General features: G+C 41.6%; 1 protein-coding gene across 1 annotated transcript in view; it reads left to right on the forward strand.

Moving 5' to 3' along the window:
* The first annotated feature begins 4,539 nt into the window (after positions 1–4,539).
* Positions 4,540–18,872, forward strand: part of TOP1 (DNA topoisomerase I) — a 97,267-nt gene continuing 82,934 nt past the window's right edge. Inside the window, exons 1-2 of the mRNA XM_002747564.6 lie at positions 4,540–4,817; positions 5,134–5,158. Of these exons, the coding sequence (XP_002747610.1) occupies positions 4,785–4,817; positions 5,134–5,158 (58 nt within the window). The 5' untranslated portion in view covers positions 4,540–4,784. The remainder of the gene's footprint in view (positions 4,818–5,133; positions 5,159–18,872) is intronic.

Raw genomic sequence — 18,872 nt, forward strand, 5'->3', positions numbered from 1 at the left:
CTACTATTCCCCAAAAGCCCAAGTCTCAAGAGGTAGTCTGCAAAAAAGTATTTTTGGGTTTGCCTGCATTTTATTTTATTTTATTTTTTTGAGATGGAGTCTCACTCTGTCACCCAGGCTGGAATACAGTGGTGCCATCTCGGCTCACTGCAACCTCTGCCTTTGGGGTTCAAGCAGTTCTCCTGCCTCAGCCTCCCAAGTAGCTGGGATTACAGGTGCATGCCACCACGCCCAGCTAATTTTTGTATTTTTAGTAGAGTCAGAGTTTCACCATGTTGGCCAGATTGGTCTCAAACTCCTGACCTCAGGTGATCTACCTGCCTCGGCCTCCCAACGTGCTAGCTCTACATGCATAAGTCACCATGCCCCGCCGGGTTTACCTACATTTTGGAGATGCTGCACACCATGTCCCTCTTTTCAAGTATCACATAAGTATTTTCATATGGAAGACCCTGAGAAGGCCCCTGGGAAAAAACCTGTTTGACTGTAAATATATCCTGACTAACATGGTGAAACCGTGTCTCTACCCTAAAATACAAAAAAAAATTTAGCCAGGTGTGATGGCACACGCCTTTTAGCCCCAGCTACTCAGGAGGCAGGAAAATCGCTTGAACCCGGGAAGTGGAGATTGCAGTGAGCCAAGATCACGCCACTGCACTCCAGCCTAGGCGACAGAGCAAGACTCTGTCTCAAAAATAAATAATAAATAAATAAATAAAATGACCGTAAATATAATAATGTATGTATTTGTATGTGGAGCTCTTCTTTTAGTAGATTATCTATAAATTGTCCACTGTTCCCAGTGCATACTTTGGAGACAGACCTGCACTATCAGTTTTCACCTGCTAGTTATTTTTATAAGGGTTGGGATGGTCCATGAGTGAAAGTCTTGCTTTAAAGCTGTGTTTCCCAAACCTCATGTATTTGCCTGTGACCTTCCTGGAGTTTATCTTATATGTCCTCTCCATGCACTATTCCTATATGTTTTTTTAAAATAAATCAGTTACTTTTTTTAATGTCTCATCCCAATTATATCCTTAAAACAATCGTTATTTTTTTCTCATACACATTGAAATACTATCTATTAAAATTAAAATGCTTGTCCATGCACTACCAATAATCTCAAGTACCATATGGTGGGGACATGAGTTTGAAGTGTTGGGAGCTGGGAGTGGCCTCTGTAAGACACAATAAGTTAGTCAACCTCTGAGCACTGCCAGCCACACATGCTGTCAGAGAAGTTCAGCCTGTGACAAGACTTCCCCAATATCTCCACGTCTGTGCATGGAGATGTCCTCAGTCTACCGTTGTGGAGTCTGTGCTGTTTTCATGCCTACCTAGTCTCCTTTGGAGGGACCTGGAAAGTAAATGCAGGCCAGGTATGCTGGCTCATGCCTGTAATCCCAGCACTTTGGGAGGCCGAGGTGGACAGATCCCGAGGTTAGGAGTTCGAGACCAGCCTGACCAACATAGTCAAACTCCGTCTCTACTAAATTACAAAAATTAGTCGGGTGTGGTGGCACATGCCTATAATCCCAGTTACCCAGGAGGCTGAGGTAGAATCACTTGAACCCAGGAGGCAGAAGTTGCAGTGAGTTGAGATGGTGCCACTGTACTCCAGCCTGGGTGATAGAGTGAGACTCTGTCTCAAAAAAAAAAAAAAAAAAAAAGCAGGTTCTCCCTGGGAAATGGGGGTTGGGAGTGGAGTAGTGTAGGAGGCACCATTATTCCTGAAGGCAGCCCTCAAATTATCTTGGACTCACTGCAGCAAGCAGGTGGGAGCCAGATGCCTCATCTTCTAACCTGGGATTGATCCTGAGATGGGAAGAGTATGAGGAGAGACACTAAGAGCAAGGCAAAACTGGCTCTGGCAGCTTGCTTCAGAGAAAGACTATAGCTTTGGAGTCAGGCTGACCTGAGTATGAATCCAAGACTCAGCACTTACTAGCCGCCTGCCCTCAAACAATTATTTTTTGATAGTCTATCACATATCCACAGTGATCACCATGAAGTGGATGAGGAAACTGGGACTCAGTGAAGTTAAACAACTTGCCTGAGATCACACAGGTAACAAACAGCAGAGCCAAATTCAAACCTAAGTTGATTTGACTTCCAAATGTGTGCTCCTAACCAAAGTAGGGAAATCTGCTTTGATTTGCTCATTTCTTGAGCACCTCTTCTGTAGGAGGGCCTGTTGCTGAGTGCTGAGAATCCAGTGGTAGCAAGATGGACAAGACTTTCCCGTTTCACAGACCTTGCTTTCTACAGGGGAAATAGACAGGAAACCACCAATTACTCCATTTGTAATTTAATAACAAGTGTCATAAGTGTTACAAAGGAAATAGATACTATGAGGCACCTTTTATTTTATTTTTATTTGTTTATTTATTTTTTGAGACTCACTCACTCTGTTGTCTAGGTTGGAGTGCAGTGATGCGATCTCAGCTCACTGCAACCTCTGCCTCCCAGGTTCAAGCGATTCTCCTGCCTCAGCCTCCTGAGTAGCTGGGATTACAGGTGTGCACCACCACACCCTGCTAATTTTTGTATTTTTAGTAGAATCAGGGTTTCACCATGTTTCCCAGGCTGTTGTTTAACTCCTGACCTCAAGTGATCTGCCCGCCTTGACCTCCCAAAGTGGTATGATTTACAGGCATTAGCCACTGCGCCTGGCTTATAAGTCACCCTTGGTCAGCCAGTGGAAGCAGGGTCAGTAGTATGCCAGGGAGTCACTTTGAAAAAGTGATATTTAGGTTGATCTGGAAGCATTCACAAGACGTGGTAAAAACATCTAATGTTTACCATTAGATGTGATAAAAATACTGATTGTCCACTGGATGAACATTTTTCATATTTATTTCCAAATGATTTCATAGATAATATTATTTCACAGATATCACTTAGGATTAAGGTAAATAAAAAGGAGATCAATTAAAATGTTAAATAATAATATTGAACATGGTAATAGATGTGGCAATATCCACAAAGGAGTAATGGCTAGATTTGCATGTTGAAAAGATCACTTTGGCAATTATTGGAATGGAGTTTGGGAGAGGGCCAAGAATGGAAGCAGCAATCCCTGTTAGGAGTGTGTTGTATTTTTAAAAATTTTTTTGAGATAGGGTCTCACCCTGTTGCCCAGGCTGGAATGCAGTGGTACAATCATGGCTCACTGCAGCCTCGACCTCCTTGGGCTCAGGTGATAATCCCACCTCAGCCTCTGGTGATAATCCCACCTCAGCCTCCTGAGTAGTTAGGACTACAGGCACATACCACCACCCCCTACTAGTTTTTGTATTTTTTGTAGAGTCAGGATTTTGCCATGTTGCCCAGGCTGGTGTTGAACTCCTGGGTTCAAGTCATCTGCCAGCCTCGGCCTCCCAAAGTGCTAGGATTACAGGTGTAGGCCACCACTCCCAGTCAGGAGCCTATTGTATTAATCCAAGCAAGAGAACGCATACTTCAAAGGCTTATGGGCAGAGAAGAGAAGTAGATGGAGTGAAGAGATGCAATCAGCCGGGCTAGTGGGAAATGAGGGAAAGGAAGATGTCAGGATGGGGCTTTTCTAGCTGAGTGGAGATGAAATCATCCCTGGAGAAGCTTGTGAGGCATCCAAGTATAGATGCAAGGTAGGTGGCTGTTGGTCACTTGTCTTTAAGACAGTTTGACTTTTGTAAAACAGGCGACCTCACAGAGCTATTGTGAGAATTCAGAGCCCAGCACAGAATAGATGCTCTATAAACGATAGTTCTATTCCCCAACTGCAGCGTCCTCCCAGCCAGCCAGGGATACAGCGGTGGATAGCGGCAGGTTCAGTTCCCTTTCGTTCCCTGCCATTCCCCCTCCCCTCAGCACAATCCCTGGGCTCATAGCAGGTGCTCAATAAGTATTTGTATAATGAACCAAAGAAAAAATCAGGTCCCTGGTGACCCAGGGCTACATGTACTTGGTGGAAAACTGGGGCTAAATAGGACCCTTGATTGGTTGAAAAATTAAAATAATCTTGAAGTGGGTGTGAAATACTATAGAAGTTGGAGGGCCTGGATAAAGGCTAGGGAGGGGACTCCTCCCACCAGGCAGCCTCAAGGCCTAATTAGCAAGAGACGAGGCTCTGGGGAAAGCTCTGGGGTCCCAGTTGCCAAGGCACTCACAGCTGTGGACGCGGAATACCAGCTCCGCCCAAGACTGCCTGGGTCCCGCCGCGGCCTTTAAAGGCCCACCACGTGGCTGCGCGTCCGGCCTAGTCCGGAGGCGGTGCCCAGGTGGCGCCTGCGCAGTGCCTAGCAGAGGAGTTGGGGTTCCGAGAAAAGGCGTTGGGAGAGGAAGGAGAGGCTACTTGATGTGGGAGGCCTTGTGAGGAGTCGGCTCCTTATGCAAATCACAGCGGCGCGCGCACGGTCCGGAGGCGGGGCTTGAGATGCAAAGCCAGGTCCGTCCGGCGAACCGCGAGGGGGCGGGCCGCAACCCTCGGCCTCTTTCCACGAGCGCTGACGTCGCCGACGTGTTGTTTAAAAGCGGCCGCGCAGGCGCAGTGAGCCCAAATGCGAACTTAGGCTGTTACACAACTGCTGGGGTCTGCTCTCGCCGCCCGCCGGGCAGTCTGGCAGCGTCGCCGTCGCGGTAGCAGCCTCAGCGGTTTCTGGAGTCTCGGGCGCATAGCCGCCGCCGCTTAAGTGCGCCTCCTCGAGCCTCCGGGGTCCCCGTTCGCGCGTACAGGCCGGTTCACCGTCTGCGTCTCCCCCACGCCGCCTCGCAGTCCACCGCGCTCGTTGCTCCGGGCCGACATGAGTGGGGACCACCTCCACAACGATTCCCAGGTACTGCCCGGCCTGACCCCGGAGGCCCCGGATCCCAGCCCGACGGTCCCGCAGGCCCCGGCATCAGCCCGGGTCCGGCCGCTTTGACAGGCCGGAGCCCCCGGCGAGGGGCAGTCCGCCGGAGGAGATCGGCTCACTAGGCCGCGAGCGAGGGCCGCAAAGTTACAGTTCGAGGGGGATGGCTGCCCTCTGAGGCGTTCCCGGAGCCCCGTCCTCCCTGGGGGCGTAGGGTGGGCCAGGCCCCCGGCCGCGCGCGCTTGTCACCGGAGGGGTTAAAGTGGCTGTTGTTTGATATTCTCTTTTTTTATTTTTCCAGATCGAAGCGGATTTTCGACTGAATGGTGAGTGTGCCCCCTGCTCCGACGCCGGAGCCCCCCAGCCGCCGGCCGCCTCCCCCGCGCCCTGCCGGTGCCGGGCAGAGGACAGACATGGCGTCCCAGAGACTAAGTCCCGGCTTCTAGCTCACCGGCCCCATTGTTCCCATCGGGCCGCCTCTGGACCCCCTTTCCGGGGACCCCAGCTCCCCCAGCTCCCGGCTCTCCCAAGAGGGGACAACGGAGACCCCGTGTCGCCCGCCACCGGGCCTCGGGCGGTCTTTCCGGGCCGGGATTCCTCTCGGGAAAGTCGCCTTGTCGACGGTCGGGACTTAGTCTCTGCGCCATTTTCTTTTTCTCTCCTCTCCTTTCTGTGCCTGTGTCTCTTTCTCTCCCTCCCTCGGCTCCTTCCTTGAGCTGCCTAGAACGAGCTTTCTGCAGAGCAAAGTCGTATAAATCACATACTTCACTAGAGAGGGAAGGCTGGGGGACTGAATTATTATTATTTTTTTAACTTTATTTTGGGGGTTATTCCCTTTCTACTTCATGTTTGTTTCCTTTCCTGCTTCCAGAATGAAAGATTTCCTTAGGCAACTGTTATTTATTTATTTATTTTTGATAGGATGTTTATGATAGGAATTATGGTTCTAAAACTAAAGCCACCCTTTGTGGAGTTCTTCATATTTTCAGGTTGTTTTTCCCAAGTTACGTTCTTTGCAAAGGTAGCAGTACCTCCCCAAAGAAAGTTTGCAAGTTCTCTATGGGTCACGCAGTGTAAATGTTGGATTTTTAAAAAATTAAACTCTTAGTGACGGGAACTTTTCATTGTGGCCGAGGTTCCCAAAGTAGTATTTTTTTTTGGAAACTCAGTTTAGTGTACTTGTTGGAAGGAAAGATTGTTGAGCATCTCCTGTGGACCTGGAGTGTTGGCCTTTTCGTTTGGGCTGTAGGGAGGGAAGAAAAAGATTTTATTTATTGAAACAAAGAATGTCCAGCACCCACTTCTGCTTCCTGTTCATTTCTTTTTCACGAGTCACTGTTTTTCAGAAATCAAGAGCTAGCTTGTTTTTTCCAATTACTTATGTTTTTGAGCCCTTTTCAGCCAAATCAAAGCATTTATTCTTTGTGTATTTCCACTTCAGTTACCCAGGGAAGATTCCTCCAATGAAAAGCTCGTTCTTGCAGGCTTTCAAACAACCCTGTTGAAGGAGACAGTACCCTCTGTAGTGTGCTGGGAATTCCCACTGATTTTGATGGTACATAATCCTATTCAATTGAGTTTGGGTTCCGGGAACCTCTCCAATGGGAGAAGCTGATGAGTAGGTTTTCTAATGTAATCAGCAGTCCATCATGTTAGCCTGCTCTACTGAGAGCAACCTTATGTTCAGAGTTTGAAGTGTGGCATCCAGCAGGAGATGGTACTCAGCCAGGAGAGAAGCTGGTTAAAGTATGGCATTTCTTGAGTACCAGATATGTGCCAAGCACTGTGCTTAGTGCTTGAGCTGATCCTGTAACCACAACACTCCCTTGCTCTCGATTCAGTGTATTGGACTCCTCCAATACAATTCAGTGTATTGGACATAGTTAATTATAAGGTAGGTGTTGGGGCATACATGTACCCAAAATGCTTTGGAGTATAGGGGACTTAATTTTGTCTGAGGATAGGGAGATATCTCGGAGGTGACTTTTGAGCTGGGGGTTGTGCAAGACTAGGTGCAGAGAATTGTCAGGTTGGAGTGTTTCTTAAGTACATTTAACCAACCTATCACAATTTTAAAAGAGGGAGGAGATGAAGCCTGCAGTTTAGAAAACCACAGTATAGACATATTTCTTTGGAATACAGGGGCAAAGAAAGGATGTGGCAGGTGAGGATGTAGGAAGTCCTTTTGGCCTTGCTAGAGGAAGGTGGAATCTTAATATAGAATGTATTCTTTTGACTGTCAGGCTATGCTGAGTAGGTAATGTAAGTGATGAAATAAAGTTTAGCCCCTTTCTTCTTGCGAGAAAGTTAACTTATATGGTTCTCACCTAAATCACATGTGAATGATTGTGAGCTGATTAGGTTATTGATCTTTACTGCCATTTTTATAGAGACTGAAGTAGTCTGCCTATGTTGACTTTTAGAATGTGTTGGTTTACATTTAATAGCAATAATAGCTAATGTTTATTGAATATTGTCAGGCATGAATCTCAGCTCTTTCCTGGGTCATCTAATGTAATCCTTGGAAGGATCTTTACGAGTTAGGTCCTGTTATCTCTGCTTTGTAGATGAGGAAACTGAGACTTTGGTGTATTTACTAGCTTACCCAAGGGCAGTGAGTTGGCCACTCTAAATCCCATGAGCAGAGCCACTATACTAGAGTGATACTATGTGATACTAGCATGAAAACATAAAAAGCCACACATCTCTGTTTTCTCATAGAGCTAAAAAAGGAGAGAGGGAAGGAAAGATTTGATAATTTGTCATTTGGTTTTTATCACAACATGCTTGTTCAAGAGAGAAAGCGCTTTTAACTGTCTGCCTGCCACCATAAGGGTCTGACACTGGTGTAATAATTCTTTGTGAATATTGTCTGGAAGATGTGATGTTAGTAACTGTGCTTGCTGTCTCAAGTAATACATTGTTAACCAGTGATTTATATAACTATGAAAGATACTTTTAAAAAAGTAGAAATCAATGTTTAATTATTCTCAGACATGTCATTATTGAACTTTGTATTAAGAGTTCACTTAAGCATGATTTTAAGTGGGCCTAACCCATTTTACAGATTAACTGTACAAGTTCATATATTAAAATCAAACATATCTCATTTTGCCTGCCCTCATCCCTAAGATACAAAAGATCCCCCCCACACACACCCTTTGGAGCTCATTCTTCACAATATTTAAAATTGTAGCTTTGTGTAGTTTAAAACATTATGGCCCATACTCAACTGCTGGGAAAATCTGTTGTTTATATTTAAAATACTGACAGTGAGGAATTTCAGGAGCAGAAACCATATCTTTTCCCTAGTGAGAAGACTTCCTAAGTGTTGGTAGAACTAACTGTAGTGAGGCTGACTCATTATTACAGTACTATACAGGCTGCCTAGCTATCTGTAGAATTGATAAGTGGTAGTACCAGGTTAAAGTGTGAGCGATTCTTTTGCTGTTTCAGAGGTCTTGGTTTTTGCCTGTCGACTATGGAGATACGGAGTTCTCCCCCATTTGACCCCCTTAGCAAAGCACAATACCTGACTCCATCAGTGTTTAAGAAATGATGTATGAGATCATGGTTTGACATTATCTTGTGCTGATTCTGGTGGCTTACTCGAATCAAATTAGATGAGGGTAATTAAATATGAATTGTTTCTGATGTTAAAAGATAGTTCTACTTCTGTGCTGTTGGGTATGGGTTGGGATGGGTGGTGAGAAAGCTGATTGGGGTGGGTGAATTTCAGATAGCTGATGATGTGGCTGTCTGAAAACTGCCATTACACTTTTAAAACTGAAAAGTGATGGTACCACCAAATGAAATTTGCAACATCCTCAGACTAAATACTTAAACATTGGGCTCTAGAGTAGTTGTCTTTTATTACATTGCAGCTGGACTCTTTGAAGCACCTTTTTTAGAATTAGTGAGTTGCTAGGACCTTTATATACTACACTTTGACATAAAACAAAGTTGCTTGTCAACATGTGTTTTTTAGATTACCAGCATATCATATCTCACAAACAATTTTTTTTTTTTTTGTGAGGCTCAGATTGGGTGTTTCTGGTAAAAACAAGAAAATCTAGGCGTTACTAAAAGAATCAGCTTGACTATTCTCATGGCGGGAAAGGTGCAAACTACATAATACAGCTAACAGTAACAGTCACTGACACTCCTGCTTTTATTTGGTTCAGTAGATAGAGTAAAATGGAAAATAGGAACCCAAGGTCAGTCCTCAAATCTCATCTTAACCAATAACAGAAAAAAAAAAAAATCAAGTCTGACTTTTTCCTCTTGCTGTCAGCATAAAGATGTGGAATTGGGAAGAAAAAAAAAAAAAAAAAAAAGATGGGGAATTGAGAGAGTTCAAAAGACATTCATTAGTTTGTTCAGATTATTAAATAACATGTCCTAAAGTTTATATTCCAGAATTGGACTGTGAGGTTTTTTTGTGTTGTTTTCAGTGCGTGTGTGGGGTGTGGAGGTAAAAAAAGAAAAAGAAAAAGGTCTGTCTTTTAATGTACAACTGTGTAGCTGTGTTATATATTATCATAGTAACAGCTCTCCCCTCTGCTAGTGGTATGGGAAATGATTCTGTTGTACTTTCTGGATGCGTATCATTTTAGAAGATTTCAGATTATACTAAAATCATGTTATTTCATATTAGTTGGACGTGAATGTATATCTACATGACACATCATTGACAACTTTTGTCATCTCTTTAGTGCAAAGTAAAACTGATATTCTTCAAATCCAAAGTTGTTTCCCCAGAAGTGTGTTTTCTGAAGGATTGCATCTTTCCCATGTGAAACTATGTTGAACTCCAATAAACTGGGTTCACTTGGGGAAATAAATTCAGATGTAATTAGTTTGAATGAAGCTGTGGAAATGTTTGAAATAAGTGTTTTGACATTGGACCTGGAGTTTTAAAAAAAAAAACTCTTGAAAAAATAGTAAAATATATTGAATGTAGAGGTGAGAGTCAGCTGGGTGAATTTTCTGTGTTGTGTGGTTTAGATTATCTGACTCTCCCTTAATTATTTTGAAACCATTAACTTTGCATAATAAGGGCATTAAGGCAAACAGTTGACAAATGGGTTTCTTAAGTTAAAGAGTTTAGAGACTTCCAAACTAGCCCTTAAGAAACGAATGGGTATTGTGTTTAAAGGAGGCTTTCTGATTGTGTTTAAACTTCGAGTAGTAATATTTGGAACAGGTCTTTTCTCCCTATTTCCAACCTGAAGTTTGAGCAGCAGCTTTCTATCCCCATGGCTCTAGGCCAATAGCTGCAGTAGAAAATCTAAAATACAGGCCAGACTTGGAATAATTAGCATTTTGCCAACCCCTACCCTCCCTGTCACCTGCCTATCTAGACATGGACAGTATGTGCTGGTTTGATAGCATAGGGCCTGGGAAGGGTGGAGGGGGATACAGATTAGGGCAGGATAGGCAAGGTTTGACTGGGTGTTGCGGGGAGCTTGTAGAGGAATGTCTGGTTAGATATTAATGGTATTTTGGTGGTGTTATAAGAAATGGTTCATAGTTTGCTGAAATGATTTAATAGTAAATAGATATTGTTTAGCATTTTTATTCTGTGTGCATAAGAAAGATCCTAAATATTTTTCAAACTGGGAGAGAAGTGATGTTACTGATATCTCATGCATATCTCTGGAGTATATAGATCATATCAGCTTTGGCCATCTGTATCAAAATTTGTATTAACTTTACAAATTTTGTATGTCTTTATTAATGTGTATCATTTATGTCTTTCAAAGAAAGAAATTCCAAGGGAAGTAGGCCACTCGTAATTTTAACTTTTTTTTTTTGGTAGGGCGTTGGAGGAACAGGGTTTCCTCTTTGTTGCCCAGGCTGGAGTGCAGTAGTGTGATCTCAGTTCACTGCAACATCTGCCTCCTGAGCTCAAGCAATTCTCCCACCTCAGCCTCCCCAATAGCTAGAACTATAGGTGCACGCCACTATGCCAGGTTAATTTTTGTATTTTTTGTAGAGACGAGGTTTCTCGCTATGTTGCCTAGGCTTGTCTTGAACCCCTGGGCTCAAGCAACCTGTCCACCTCAGCCTGTCAAAGTGCTCACACGCCTGACCCTTAATTTCTTTTTGTTAGGTATTCATTTTTAATTTGTCTTAAGCTTCTAGTTTCACTCACTTATCTCTCTGCTACCTTTATCCTTACGTATTTTAGAATTTTTCTGAAACGTGTAATAAGTGTTTTAATTTACCATCTCCCTTCTACCATTCCCATCACATTTGGGGTGGAGAGGCATCTCTACCAGGCCATTAATTCCTCTCTGAGCCTTTGAAATTAACGTTTTTGTTTCTGTGGATTCAAGGAACCTAAGCACACAGTTCATTAGCATTCCTAAGAAACACCTAGGTAAGTTCCAACAAATGATATTAAAGCAGTCTGCATCTTTAGGGACTTTAGATCTCCTGTATTTGTTGTTGTAAATAATTATGTTGAAAAAGAAATTTAATAGATCCCTGTGTATTCTGACATTTTCCTGTTTTTTTGTTTTGTTTTGTTTTGTTTTGAGACGGAGTCTTGCACTGTCACCCAGGTTGTAGTGAGGTGGCGAGATCTCGGCTCACTGCAGTCTTCGCCTCCTGGGTTCAAGCAATTCTCCTGCCTCAGCCTCCCTAGTAGCTGGGACTACAGGCACGTGTCACCATGCCCAGCTAATTTTTTTGTATTTTTAGTAGAGATGGGGTTTCACAATGTTGGCCAGGATGGTCTCCATCCCCTGACCTTGTGATCTGCTCGCCTCAGCCTGCCAAAGTACTGGGATTACAGGCGTGAGCCACTGTGCCTGGCCATTTTCCTGTATTTTAAGAACAAAACCAAACCAGCCAGCACATGGTCCCATTATTCTTTATATATATATATTTATGTATGTATCAATTAATATTCTTTCTCTCTCTCTCTCTCTCTCTCTATATATATATATATATATATTTTTTTTTTTTTTAAGCACACCCTCGCAAAGATGGATGCCTAGAACTTTTCTTGTCTGTTAGAGTTTCCAAAAATAAAAAAAGTTCTTTGTTGAAGATTAGTCCTCCACTAGAATAATGCACCCTTTTGCCACTTAGTAGAAGTCCAGATTTTAATCTTGCTATCACACATGTATGAATGCCCAGATTTATAAAGCTTTGTTAGGTATATTACTGATTGTGCAGGAGACTAATCTAGTAGGTTTCAGGATCGTTGTCATTTATGGATCTTATTGGCTAAGACCCATTACTTAACCTGACTCCAGTAAGTTTGCCCCTTTATTTCCTTGTAGTTGGCTATCTGAGCTCTTGCCCAGCAGCAGAAGTGGGATGAAGGGAACTAATTTTGAAAACTTACTAGGCACCACATTTTTATGTGCATTAAATCTTAATTGAGTGAAGATAGTATAGATTGCATAGGCTTATTGGAAGAATCATAGACCAGGAAAGGAAACTTTTTTTTTTCTTTTTACCCTTTATCCCTTTTCTTGTCCCCTTTTTGATAACATGCTGCCTTGGTCCAGATTCTGGAAACCCTAAGTTTGGTAAGCTTCTAGTACAGATGTCATAGCCTGCCCTTGATTGTCTGCTGGTAGAGATAGCTTGGACCCTTTGTATGTGGAATGTTAGGTCTAGGGTATAGCTGGTCAAGAGGGAGGGAATGAGGAGATATGCTATAGAGTAGCTGTGGTAAAATAGAAAATTGGTGTAGGATTCAGAAAAATCTAGATTTTCTTACTATGAAATGTGACCTGGCCACTGAACCTTGTTTTCTTATCTATAAGCAAGGATAATTGTGTTTCACTATGAGAATTAGATAAGTATATGAAGGTGCCTCTCTGTCCTCATTGTAAAATGTAAACTTTGATCAGATAGCTTCTATTCTCAACTGGTTCTTTATTTGGAATGTTAGGTTTGAAATAGTGATTGATGCTGAGGAGTCTGTCTTTCATTGTTATTCCATTAAAGTTTTAAATCTTCTTGACATTTACACAGTGAATTATAACATGTGACTAGTGTTGTTGAGTCTTTACCTAATTGAATCACCATAGCCTACACTGATCTCTTCCAATTACAGAGCAGTCACTATAAAGTAAAAGGTTTGGGCTAAGTAGGAGCCAAATGTATATCTGGTTTCTACTTTTCTAAGAATGAGTTTAAGGCAAAGTGGTAATTGCTAAAAGAAGCAATACAGAAGATGAGCTTGGAAATGAAAGAAGTCTGTTGATGTGACTGATTTCTTAGCCATTTAATATAATTATGGATTTTCTATTAAAAGTAACTTGACCCTTACTTTTTCAATGCATTTAATAAAATGCCAAGTTCATTATTTTAATTTTTTTTAAACCCACAGAATTCAATATGTCTTGTGTCAGCATATTTTTTCAAAGGCCACTGTTTTACCTCTGCCCCAGAACATTTTAAAATTAAACAGAAGTCTCAAAGCACCTGAGAATTACTTCAATTTTTTATTTATTCAAATGGTTGCTTAAAGTGACCAACTTAGTTTTCTTTGAAATAGTAATTCATGGGAATAAGAATACCATAAATAATATAGTAAAGCTTATGTGTGAGAATTTACTAGCAAATGTCGTGTTAACAGTTGTGCATGAGTATAGGCTTTTGGGAGATTCCATGAAAAAAATTTATAAAGTCAGCAGAAATTTCAGTAATGGCTCATAAGTCTAGCTGATGGTGAATATTGAATTGTCTTGAATTTGTTATTTTGGAAGTGCTACTTAAGGGAAATAAACGAAAGTCATTTAAGGATGTGTTCGCTAATGTCCATTAGATTTAAGCTTAATGGATCTTAGTAGAGATCTTATGCCATTCAGCAAAAGGATTATCACAGAAGCATCACAACAGGCGTAGACTTATATTCAATTAAAAGTAGGCAGGAGAAAATAATTTTGTAGTATAGAAATTACAGAAAAGGGCCTAATTTTAAAGAGTCTTCAAAGATAAATGCCTAAAAAGATAAACATCTCAGGAAAAATATAGTTCATAAAGTATATAGGAAAAAAAACTCTGGGAAGATGACTATTTGTTAATGCTCTGTAGATATATTGCCCTCAATATACAAGGAATGTGCCCACAATAGGGTTGGATTTAAGTCTTCAAAGCTTTGGTCTCTCTTTCTTCCATTTTTCTCTGATACAGAATGAATCATCTCCCACCTCCCGACCCTCCTCTATACCCCCACCACTTCATAATAGAGATTTAAAGGGAATTTAAATTTGAGTTCTTGAGCTGCTGCTCAAGGGCTAGGTCTTTGAACAAGTTAATATCAGAGCCTTAGTTCTTCACCTATAAAGCAGGTTTAATACTTACCTTACAACATTGAGGATTAAAGAGCATGTGAGGATTACTTTATGAAAGGTGAAGCTTAGAACAGAATTTAGTTCCTTACCAATCCTTAAAAAAAAAAAATACTCAAACACCTTTTTCAGAAATTGTTTTATTAGTCTTTTGTACAAAGGGAACATCTTTAATTTCTTTAAATTTGGGCATACATTTATTGTGAAATTTTAACCAAGCTGGAGGGGTCAATAGGGAGCCTTGAGTATGATACTATTGCTGTAACTCTTAGGCTGGCTCGGGAGGGTACTGACTTGCTTTGACTTTGTGGCAATTTAAGGTGCCCAGTGAAAATCGCTTGCTGTGTACACCACTTTGTTTCTCATACCTTAAATTGTAGATTAAAAATATTTGGCTCAGGCCTGGAAGCTCATGTCTGTAATCCCAGCACTTTGGGAGGCTGAGATGGGCAGATCACTTGAGCCTAGGAGTTCAAGATCAGCCTGGGTGATATGGGAAAAACCTGTCTCAACAAAAAATACAAAAATTAGCCAAGTGTCTTGGTGCATGCCTGTAGTCCCAGCTGCTTAGAAGGCTGAGGTGGAAAGATTGCTTGAGCCCCAGGAGGTGGAGGTTTCAGTGAGCCGTGAGCATGCCACACTGTACCTGCCCCATCTTGGGCTGTAACAGAGTGAGACCCTGTCTCAAAAAAAATAATTATCTTCTTTGGCAGTGATTAACTTTCCCCTTTCACACTTGGGACAGTGCAATATTTGGCAGTCTACTTAGGAAGCTAAAAGTTTCATGTTTAATTATAAATGGAAAAGTTTAAGTTGCCATATTCATTCATACAAACATTCAGAACGTGAATATCTGTTATTAGACACAGATGAACAAGACAGACCCACATGCCTCTCAGGACCAACTTTTGAAATTATTAAGTTGTAGGTATATATAGTCACTTCCTCTGTTGAGATTTTTCATTAGGCCTCAGTACAAAGGCTCCTGTCATACAACATGAATAGGGACTGGAGGTACTTTCTGATATTTCACTATCAGTGCAAGAGAGTGACGTCTCCATTTAGTCCCAATCCTGAGTCCCCCCTCCCTTAAAGAGATTAGAGACCCAGGACCTTGGATTTCCAAACTCTTATTCCTTAAAATGTTACAAAAAATGGTTTTTTAGCATACCCATGTACCCATTAAACCTTTTCGCCTGAAATAGGCAAAAAGATTAAGTTCTGTATTTTTATTTTCCGTTTTCTTTTTGTATCAGACACCTGTGTTGCATGAATTTTGGAAAAATAGTTTTCACATTTCCTGAACAGGTATATTGTCAGAATGACTAGAAATGTTCACATTCTTTGTGACAAAGCGTGACAGTAGCTAATTCAAGTATTTGAAATAGTAAATCTTTGAACTAAATTGATTGAAATAAAGAATTTGAAATCACCATCTTCACATATTTGAAGAACTAAAATCTTAGAGAATAGACTACTTAAAGTCCTGAGAAACTAATTTTATGAAACTATTTAAATATCATTGCCTTTTCCTAATCCATGAAGTATCTTAATATTGGTAATACATAAAAACTGTTAAAGCTCTTCAGAGAAAGGTGCAGAGTACATAGTGGTATAAGTTACAGTGATCTGAATACTAGAAAAGTGATTGGGACAAAATGTTAGACTTACTGTGCCTTAATCTTACAATCTGTGCATTTTCGCAGGAATGGATACAATGTCACTAGTTCTTACTATTTAGTATCACAAATGAAGAAACAAGAACTTCTTGGGAATTGATTGTAGCTCAGGATCTATTTCTTAATATTTGATGCTTCCACTTAGAAGAGGAAAGGAAAGGGAGGAGAAGGCACACAAATTGGCTACTCTTTGTAATTACTGGCTTGTTGCACTTGATTTTCAAACTAAAAGGTCGCCAGGGCCAGGCACCCAACACTGAGAGGTCTCCCTAATAAGTACATTTATCAGAAATATGATTTTTTTAAAAAACAGGTGTCCGGCAGCAACCCTCTTTCCCCTCTTTCTAGTAGTCAAATTCAGAGTTCAGTGTGCATTCTTCTACTACTCTTAAGATCATGTTGGCCAGGCATGGTGGCTTATGCCTGTAGTCCCAGCACTTTGGGAGTCTGAGGTGGGTGGATTGCTTGAGGTCAGGAGTTCGAAACCAGCCTGGCCAACATGGTGAAACCCCATCTCTACTAAAAATACAAAAAATTAGCCAGACATGGTGGCACAAGCCTGTAGTCCTAGCTACTCAGGAGGCTGAGGCAGGAGAAGCACTAGAACCCAGGAGACAGAGGTTGCAGTGAGCCAAGATCACACACCTGCACTCTAGCCTGGGAGACAGAGCAAGGCATCATCTCAAAAAAAAAAAGACCATGTTAGGTTCTGTTTAAGTAGTATTTCTTATACCTTGCTTTGAATGAATGCCTCTTAGTCTTAGAATTTGATAAAGTTTAGATAGGTATACCCAATACTTCTCCATTTTACTATATATTTTTAGGAAGGCACTAAGTATTGTGAACTCCTTAAGAGTTCTAAACATCTCAGAGCCTGTTTCAGTATTGATGGCATAGTCAACAGATACTCCATTTCCTTTCTAGGGAAGTCTGCCTGCAGTTACCACGTAACCCCAAGCCAGAAGTGTAACCACTTTTCTCTGGCTTCCATGGAGCCTTTGTTATCCTTTTAATATTTCATTCTATAGTAGTCTGTATTTATGTATTTTGCTTATTTACTACGAAGTGGCCAGCACTTTGGGAGGCAGAAGTGAGTGGATTGCTTGAGCCCAGGAGTTCTAAAGCAGCCTGGGCAACATGGCAGGACCCTGTCTCTACAAAAAATATATATATATACAAAAATTAGCTGAGCATAGTGGTGTGTGCCTATAGTCCCAGCTGCTTGGGAGGTTGAGGCAGGAGGATCGGTTGAGCCCAGGAGGCCGAGGCTGCAGTAAGCCATGTTTGCTCCACTGTGCCCCAGAACGAGACCCTGTCTCAAAAAAAAAAAAAAAAGGCATCGTTTCATTCTGTATGGTCAAGACAGATTCTTACAACAGACATTTCAGTTGTGAAGTGCAAACTCCTTTCTCCTCTAGCTCACCAGTTGGTAGAAGATCAAGTGAGAAACTCTGAGAGCTTAACAGTACTCAAGCTAATATGCCTGTAAGTCACCTGGGGATGCTTGGTGAAAATACATATTCCTATTTGTACACCTTGAAGTTGATTCTGTAGTGGTGGGTGCTGAAAATCTGCATTTTAATATATCTTCAACAATCTCAAATGATTCTGACTAATGCAGGTGACCCATAACCTCCTTTGGAGAAGTTGATCTATCTATCTGAACTTTACTTTCTTATTTGGCTAAGGATGTGTACTTTGCTTCATTCAATTACTGTACTCCATTGGTCAAGGTATAAAGCTTACAGGATTTTTTTTTTTTTTTTGATACAGAGTCTTGCTTTGTTGCTCAGGCTGGGGTGCAGTGGCACAATCTCGGCTTGAGGCAGCCTCCACCTCCTGGATTCAAGCGATTCTACTGCCTCATCTTCCTGGGTAGCTGGGATTACAAGCACACACCATCATGCCCAGCTAATTTTTATATTTTCAGTAAAGACGGGGTTTCACCTGTTGGCCAGACTGGTTTTGAACTCCTGGCCCCAAGTGATCTGCCCACCTCGGCCTCCCAAAGTACTGGGATTACAGGATTGAGCCGCCATGTCCAGCCACCCTTAGAGGATATTTTTAAAGGACCGGAACAGTGGTTTTCAATATATGTTTATAAAAGCTTGGTACTTCACTGTAAGTTAAATAGTTTCTACCTTTTAGTGAGCATTTACCAAATAGTAGATATAGTTAACTGCCTTTACAACTGTTTTACTGTGTGTCGGAATCCTAATCCTTGCTCCTATTTCAGTGTTTAACAAGCCACTTAATTCTGATGTTACTTTTTCAGATTGGGTGACAAGTAGAGCACAAAGAGCAGGGTTTGTTTTCATACTAATATTAGGATGATTAAAGCAGGACTTTCGAAAGTAAGTGGAATATCAGCATAGTTTAGTGGAATACTGAAAATCCAATCTGCAGAACTCTCTGTGTTCAGATTAAATTAGTTGGGGACTTCAGCTCCTGATGGTACTGATTGAAATGGAAGCATTTGAATAGAGCAGTCTAGTTGACCCTTGAACAACACAAGGGTTAGGGGCGCTGACTTCTGTGCAGTCAAAAATTCGAGTTACAACTTTTGACTTCTCGAAAACTTAACTAATAGCCTGTTGACCAGAAGCCTTACTGATAACAGAAACAGTCAGTTAACACGTATTTTGTATGTAATATGTATTATATGCTATAATCTCACAATAAAGTAAGCTTGAGAAAAGGAAACATTAAGAAAATCGTAAGGAAGAGAAAATATGTTTACTATTAAGTGGAAATGGATCATCATGAAAATCTTCATCCTCATCACCTTGTTGAGTAGTCTGATGGGGAAGAGGAGAGGCTGGTCTTGCTATCTGTGGTAGCAGAGGAGAAAGAAAACCTTCACTTAAGTGAACTCAAGCATTTCAAACACTTGTTCGAGCCTCAGTTGTAGTTCTCAATGTTTGGTTACCTGATTAGCAGCATCTGCATTGTTTGAAAACTTGTTGGAAATGCAGATTCTTGGGCCTTACCCAGATCTACTCTTAAACTCTGGGAGTAGGGGCTTAGCTATTTGGATTTTA

Source organism: Callithrix jacchus, chromosome 5 (genome assembly GCF_049354715.1).
Source record: "Callithrix jacchus isolate 240 chromosome 5, calJac240_pri, whole genome shotgun sequence".
NCBI lineage: Eukaryota > Metazoa > Chordata > Mammalia > Primates > Cebidae > Callithrix > Callithrix jacchus.